The sequence below is a fragment of the Talpa occidentalis genome, unplaced genomic scaffold (assembly GCF_014898055.3).
Source record: "Talpa occidentalis isolate TD23 unplaced genomic scaffold, MPIMG_talOcc4v2.1 talOcc4.16, whole genome shotgun sequence".
Taxonomy (NCBI): Eukaryota; Metazoa; Chordata; class Mammalia; order Eulipotyphla; family Talpidae; genus Talpa; species Talpa occidentalis.
Genome location: NW_023601653.1, coordinates 73,389,144 through 73,397,253, shown reverse-complemented (window position 1 = coordinate 73,397,253; position 8,110 = coordinate 73,389,144). Strand labels below are relative to the sequence as shown.

The following is an 8,110-nucleotide window of genomic DNA, read 5'->3' as shown; positions in this document are numbered from 1 at the left end:
AGGATGTAAAAGGATCTTGACATCTCCCAAACAAGCTTATGTCTTCTTTTGTGCTTAGAAATTTAGGTGATCCCTATTGTTTAGTTTTGCTTTTAGTTCACTTGCCATAGAAGTCCAATTTACAAAAAGGCCTTTATCACTGTCATAAAACATTGCCAATGTTTTCTTTTATATATCTTATTTTTGTGGGCTTTATGTCTAATTGTTTAACCCATTTGGAATATGTTTTTGTGTGTGGAATCAGCGTGATCCAACCTCATTTCTTTACATATAGCTGTCTGGATAAAGATAGCATAATAAAGAGACTCCCTATTTTATGGTGGTGGCTATTTTTAAATGCTAACATGCTAATGGATTTATTTTTGAACTTTTGATTTAGTTCCATTGATCCTTGTGTCCATTTTAAGCCAACATTATGTTATTTTAATTACTCTTGCCTTATATTATAAAGTCAGGTAATATGATGCCTCAGTTTCTCACCTATTTTCTCAGGATTTCCATTAGTGTTCAAGACCTTTTATGGTTACATACAAATTTCAGCACTTTTTGTTCATTTTGTTAAATCTGTAAGTTTGAGTCTTTTTAAAAATTTATTTTATTTATTTATGCTTACAAGAGGTGAGGTGTAGGTCAAAGATGGAAGGGTGTGGTGTGTGTGAGAGGATTCACCAGTGACAGAGTGGGGAATAGAACAGGCAGATCTACTGAAATACACTGCTGAGGGGAGCAGCCAGCAGACAGGAGAGGTCTGCTGCGCCATGTGGGTTAGCTTTCTGGCTAGGGATTGAGGGTGTGTCAGGAGAGTATAAATATGTTCCGGATAGAGGAAACTCTCTGTGAAGACAGAGGTGAAAGATAGCATGGTTCATTAAAGCCACCACAAAAATTTATGTAGTACATGAAACATGAGAAATGAAAGTTGTGAGCAGGGCAGCAGATAATAAAGGAATTTGGAGTTGTTGCTTTTGGACATGAAAAGTGACAAAAAGAATTATGAATTTTAGCAATCTGACAACTGTGTTAAGTGGGATTTGAGAGTGGGATTTGTGGTTCAGATGAGAGAACTTAAATTGAGATAGTGATAATGAGGTTGGAAAGAGGTGGGTGGATTTAAGATTTTTAGTTAGTAGAATCTCTAAACTTGACACACAGTTGTACATGGGTAGTAAGGGAGCAGGAGTTAAGGATTATTTCTAGAATTCTGGCTCAGGCAAGTGAGTAGATGAAATCATTCATAGAAAATGGAAATGCTGAATAAAACTGGGGCACTAAGACTCCAACGTGCTTTGAGTTAAGCAAGTGGAGTTGTCCAGTGGATAGCGATACAAATATACTGGCTTTTAACTCAGGAGGGAACTCTAGGCAGGAAATACATATCTGGGAGTCACCAGCCATAACTGGTAATTTAGGTCCTGGAGGTAGCTGAGATTGCACTGGGAGTATGAGAAAAAGCCCTGGGAAGTCAAACTTCCTTTCAATTATGTCATCCTAAGAGCGACCAAGTCACCTCTTTCCCTTCGGTTCTTTCTACGTTATTCTCCACAGTAACAAGTGGAGATGGCCACTGGCATGGAGATTTTTGATAATCACTCAGATCAGTTGCCATAACATTTGCAGCACACTGAGAAAGATGATGGGGTATGTGGTGCCACAGAAAGTGGTCACTGTTTAAGAAACCTAGGGGCTGTCAATGTTGGAAAAGAAAGTCAAGAGCTGTTGCTTCTATGTGGACGAAAAGCAATTCCTGAATGATGGCAAAAGCCAGCCTGTCGGATTTGGGGGAGGTGTCCGATCGGAACTTGCTGTCATAGAGACGCGGGGGTGGGGGGGGGAGAGAGGGGTGTGTAAAAAGTGGCCAAGAAGGATTCTTCGAAAGGGATACCGTCAAAAGGCCAAAAAAATAAGAGATGCCGAAAAGGTTAGAGACGCAGAATAAGACAAACAAACAGGTCAAAGGATGCTACGAAACCCCCCAGGGAGGCAGGATGGCTGAGATTAGGCCCGGCTAGTTTTCGTGTCCGTTTATACACAAAGGGAAGCCGGGCCCTCCTCGCCGGAAGCAGAACCTCTGACCTCTGACGCATTACACATTCCTCCGCGCCGGAAGCGCGCGTGCTCTTCATCTCCGTCCGCTTACTCCCGCTCTGCGTTTCCTACAGGCGTCGTGGGGCCTGCGGCGTGTGCGGCCTGAAGCGGCCGGGCGGCGCGGAACTTTCGCGAACAAGGAGTCAGGGCACGACACTGGGTTGGTGAGAAAAGGAGGCAGGAGGAAGGCGGTCCCGAGAGGCGTCGCGTCGCCGCGGAGGGATTCTGTTTGGGGTCGGCGGAGGGGTACGGCGGCGCTGCGACTTCCGGAGGCGTCCTGGCCCCGGGAGGAAAAGCCCCGAAGGAAACAATAACAAACGAGAAGAGGAAGCGTTTCTGGGGTTCCTGTGTTGAGCAATTCTTGTCCGAGAAGATGAGCTTCGGCCCCTGTCAGGGGACCTGAAGGGTTTCGGTGGGCTTCAGCCAGCCTTTCTCCACCTGTTCCCTGACGGGCCCCCACCCCGGGCAGCGCCATGGCGGGCGTCGGGCCGGGGGGCTACGCGGCGGAGTTCGTGCCACCCCCGGAGTGCCCGGTCTTTGAGCCCAGCTGGGAGGAGTTCACGGACCCGCTCAGCTTTATCGGTCGCATCCGGCCTCTGGCGGAGAAAACAGGCATCTGCAAAATCCGGCCGCCCAAGGTACCCGAGTCTGAGGAGAAGAGGGGAGAAGGGAGAGCCGCGAAGTCGATCCTCTTGGTTTTCTCTAACTTGCCCGCTCCCTCTGTCTTTCATATTCACTCTCCTTTTCTTCACAACTAGACGCTAGATTTCTGGATTTTTTTACTTGGTTTCTCTTGCGGGGTTATGTGGGTACGCCTGAACTCGAGACACTGGTGACTCTGGGCCTATCCACCCTGAATTCGGGAACTGAGACTTTTCTTCTCTGATTTGGGTAACAAAAGACTTCAGGCCTCTCGCTGGCCGAAAAGGTGTTTGAGGTATTATGACATGACGTGGACATGTCCTGGCCCCAGGGACAGCCCTCATGGTGGTTAGATGGTTAAAAATTGCCCTTCGCTTGGCTATTTTATTGAAGCCCCAGTGATGCTCAATTTATTAAATATCTGGCAGTCTCATTTCAGGGCTAAGGTATCTTAAACGGTGATCGGAGCTCTTAACTGTCCCTTAGGATGCTCTCACCACACAAAACCCCCAAACTGATTACTGGTGCGATGGAAAAGATTTCTGGGGGAAGAGAAGGGTTAGCATTAGTTTAAAAAATTCAGACGGTTAGAAAGAATTTGTCAGTGATGAAGATGATTCGAGAAAATAATCTTGAAAACGTTGAAAAGGAAGAAAACATTGAAATCTGTTGCTATAAGGAACCATGGGTCAAAGATTTTTACACCCGCAATTGCAAATAACTGGGTATCCCTATAGATTAATTAAAATCCTCCATCTTTAATGTAAGAAAAACAGATACTGTCCCTTGTTTCGTTTGCTCAAGGTCAAAAAATTTCTTCACTCATCGCTTTCCAGCTGATGGTCCTTGGGCCACCTAAACCAGGGTCAGTCCAATGCCAGTTTAAATGCAGATCCCTTAGCCTTGATTCCAGACTAGAATCTGTTTCTGGGTATGAAAGTTTTAGAAGCTACTTTTCTGCCAAGTACTTGCAGATGATTTTTAATACACATTAAAGTTTGTGGCCCCATTCCCTTAGTGCTTCATACAGAGGCACTTTTTGTTCTGTCTGGTAGTAAAAGTAAAGTGCTAAGTACTGTTACCGATGTTGCATTTAGAAGACTGTTGGCGCACACCACAATCTACCATAATGACCAGCACTACAGTTTATTTAAAAAAAGAAAAAAAAATTTAGGTAGGAGGGAGGAGCTAATTTAGCACCAACAGATCTTTTTGTTTTTCTTTGAAGCCCTGAAGGTAAATGAAGTCTCATTTTACAGGCGAGGCAGTTCTTCAATAATTTAACAAATATATGATCTTGGGCAAGAAACAAAATAGGTTTTGAATTTAGATCAGATTCTAAAACTTAAACATGCCACTCCCATTATGCTGAATGAATTTAAGATTATAGATTATTAGTGGCAAACACAGGATTAACACATGCAGCCATGGTGAATCATATTTATGTGACAATCCTCCAAAAGCTTCATCTAAATCTTTTTTCTGTCAAAATTAATATTGATAAAACCTGAGGCACTGAAGTTTTTCTTAAACCATATTTTCATTTTTTCTATTGCCTTTATGGATTAGAAATTTTATTAAAAGTTTCTTTTGGTTAAAAAACATGTATAACTTTTATTACTTAAAGAAAGTTGTAACATTATTATTGAAAATTAATCTTGTTTAGAAGCAGAATTTTATTTTAGTATTGGTGGATTTCTTTAGGCTTCACAGTAAGATCAATTATTTTGACTACCTCACATTTTAAATGGGTTTACTATTATTTAGTCCAAACCAAATTATGTTCTCTAGAACCCTACTTGAAATGTGCTATTTCATTTCAGTTATACTACAATTCCAATCTGAAAATTTTCCTTGTTCTGTGGGCTTCTTTGTTGTCTTTTTAAAAAAAATATTTGAACAGAAGCTGTATCTTGAACAAAGCATTTATATAACCTAGACTGCAAAGTGCTGTGTCATATCACACATGAATGAGAAAACATCCAATTATATATGTAGTTAAAATTGCTTTTTAACATTTAGTTTACTCTTTTTAGTTACAAATTCTGTTTCTTTTCAATTTGGTAAACTCATCTGTTAATTAGATACTGCTGTGATATACGAAAGCGTTGCATTTTACTTGAGTAATTGGGGAAAGCGGAATTGTGGATGTAAATAATGGGACTAGTGAGATTTGCGGAGAATTTTATAGGGAAAATAATTTTGGTATTAGAATATTAGAGGTAGGTCATTAAAAGTATTTTATCTAAAAAATCTTGCTCTGTCTCTACAATGAAAAAACTTTTAAGTTGATCTTTGTGTGATATTTGGCAACTCATTCCTTAAATTAAGGGAATGAATAGTCCTTGCTTATACCAGTATGTTAGAAACAGTTTTTTTTTTCTGTTTAGGATTGGCAGCCTCCATTTGCTTGTGAAGTAAAAAGCTTTCGTTTCACTCCCAGGGTTCAGCGCCTGAATGAACTTGAGGTGAGTGTTGTTTCATTGCCTTTTCTGTCCCCTGATTGATTCATTATGTGAAAGCTTCAGTTGGAGAACTTTGAGAACCTCATGCACTGGGGCTCAGAGTTAGTATTAATTGTGATGGAATGGAAGTTGCTGATTTTTAAAAACAGTTGTTTATAGTAGTTATTGCAGCTTTTTCACTTAGCTGGGATTTTGGAAAACTATCTCTAGACATGTTTGTCACAGTGGGAATATTCAGAAACCTGTAATTTTTTTTTTTTTTTTTTAAACACAATGTCTAGCAGTTGACATTTATTTATTTATTTATTTATTTATTTATTTATTTATTTATTTATTTATTTATTTATACAAGCACTGGGTACAGTCAGAAGCGCGGGAGGGTGAGAGAATTCACCAGAGACAGAGCGGGGAGCAGAGCAGGCAGAAGGACCGAAGTACACTGCTGAGGGGAGCAGCGGGCGGCAGGAGAGGTCTGAACGCCATGTGGGACCCTCCTCTGGTGGTCGGGGAGCAGCCGGGAATCGAACCAGTGCCGCAGAGGCTGTGGGCAGCTTCGCAACCCAGCGCTCAACCGCTGTGCCGCCGGGGAGGCCCGAAACCTGTAATTTTTAACTCCTACTTTCTTCCATGTTTATTGTACTAAAACCAAAAGAATTTTTTTAATTGCGATAACATGGTTTTTGACAGATAGTCTCTAATTTTTTATTGACGTCAGAAAATTTTTGCCTCCTGTGTTCTTTGGGAACAATTCTTAAAATTCTACCCCAAAAATCTAGCTTGCAAAGGTCCCCCCCCAAAGATTTATTGTATTTATACAAGAACCAGGGTACAGGCGAGATGTGCGGGAGGGTGAGAGAATTCACCAGCGCCAGAGTGGGGAACAGGACAGGCAGACTGATGAAATACACTGCTGAGGGGAGCAGCGGGTGTGGCAGGAGAGGTCTGCGTACCATGTGGGACCCTTGCTGAAACGGCTGGGGATCGAACCAGCGCTGCAGAGGCTGTGGGCAGCTTCACGGCCCAGCACTCAACCGCTGCGCCACCGGGGAGACCCCCAAGTTTTATTTTTTTAGGTTTTAATCTATACATTCCTCCCTTAGTCTCTTATATTTAGATACTTGATGAGGTATTTTAGAATCAGTGGGGCATAGAGTTGGTGAAGTTAAAGTATGTATATGATTATCTATAGATGAAATGACTGACTTGGAATACTTGGAGAGATAATTACCCATTTTACTAAATTTTATCTGCTAACTTAAAGTTGAGCCAGCTTTTACCAAAAAAATTGAGTTGGTTAATAATAGAACATTTTCCATATATTAAAGTAACTTTTTATCTGAGTGACAAAAGTATATTAAAAGTATTTTTCCTTTTTATTATTGGTTTATTTTACAACCTAAGCAATAATGAAAAGTCTCTGCATTTCTTAAGGTAAATGAGTATCTGTTTTGGGTAAAACTCAGTTATTCTCAGCCTAGTTCTGATTTAATTTTAATACTCTTAGGCAATGACCAGAGTGAGACTGGACTTCTTGGATCAACTAGCAAAATTTTGGGAACTTCAAGGATCTACTTTGAAGATTCCTGTGGTAGAGAGAAAAATCTTGGATCTGTATGCACTGAGCAAGGTGAGGCTTTGTACTTCATTTAGAAATTGGAGCAGAGACTAATGAACTTATGAAATTTAGGTATTTCAAATAAACTTATGGGAAACATTGCTTGTACTATAGGATTTGTTTGACATTGAAATGCAGGCATGAATAAATAAAATGACACATCTCAAGGTTATCATTAAAATCTGTTTTATAATTTTTAAGAAATTTAATGACTACTCAGATTATGCTTTGTGCTACACAATCTATTAATGTAGGTTACTACTAATAGCATCAAGCTACGAATATTATCGTGTGTAATGTCCTCTGTTGAGCTTGACATCTTTTTCCCTATTTTTTTTTTTTATTTTTTTTTTTTTTTTTTTTAAAGATTTATTTTTTTATACATACAAGAACTGGGGTACAAAAAAAGAACTGGGGTACAGACTAGAGATGCAGATGAGAGGATTCACCCAAGACAGAGTAGGGACCAGAAAAGGCGGATTGACTGAAATACATTGCTGAGGAGAGCAGCGGGCAAGACAGGAGAGGTCTGCTGTGCCATGTGGGTTACCTCCCTGGCCGGAGATTGAACTTGTACTGCAGTAGCTGTGGATAGCTTCAAAGTGCTGCACCTTAACCCCTTGCACCACCAGGGAGGCCCCACGTTTTGTTTTGATTAAATCATTTTCTGTTAATCCTGGTGATTAGTTTTGATAATAAAATATGTTACTTGGAATTTAATTCCAAGGTTTTTTTAGATTTCAAGTGTATGTGACATCATAATTTGTCATTTTGTATATATTATAATTGCCACCAAAAGTCTTATTTCCATCTACCACCATACAGTTTGATCCCCTTTACCCAGTTTACCCACTCCCCAATTTATTTTTTTAATTTATTTTTATTTATTTATTTATACAAACATTGGGTACAGTCAGAAGCGCGGGAGGGTGAGAGAATTCACCAGAGCCAGAGCGGGGAGCAGAACAGGCAGAAGGACCAAAGCACACTGCTGAGGGGAGCAGCGGGCGACAGGAGAGGTCTGCGCACCACGTGGGACCTTCCTCTGTGGGACCCTACTCCAGCGGCCGGGGATCCAACCGGCGCTGCAGAGGCTGCGGGCAGCTTCGCAACCCAGCACTCAAACGCTGCGCCACCAGGGCCACTCCCCAATTTAATGGAATTTTACAATCACTGTTTAGAACCACTGTAGCAAGGAATGTGTGTTCATTTTAGCCCTTAAAGTTTTTTTTACATCAGTACGTTTTTTAAAAACCTTTCATGAAAATCAGAATTCTCTACCTCTTCACTCCCATTGCCATTC

The 8,110-nt window shown here is 41.0% G+C and overlaps 1 protein-coding gene across 2 annotated transcripts in view; it reads left to right on the top strand.

Annotated features, from left to right (window-relative positions):
• Positions 1 to 2,108: 2,108 nt before the first annotated feature.
• The window catches only part of KDM5A (lysine demethylase 5A), an 80,222-nt gene continuing 74,220 nt past the window's right edge, over positions 2,109 to 8,110 (top strand). Inside the window, exons 1-3 of one of the 2 annotated variants that reach the window (XM_054696544.1) lie at positions 2,109 to 2,723; positions 5,118 to 5,195; positions 6,697 to 6,819. In XM_054696544.1, coding sequence (XP_054552519.1) covers positions 2,559 to 2,723; positions 5,118 to 5,195; positions 6,697 to 6,819 — 366 coding nt within the window. In that variant the 5' untranslated portion in view covers positions 2,109 to 2,558. The remainder of the gene's footprint in view (positions 2,724 to 5,117; positions 5,196 to 6,696; positions 6,820 to 8,110) is intronic. The other variant, XM_037514585.2, reaches the window with a different exon arrangement.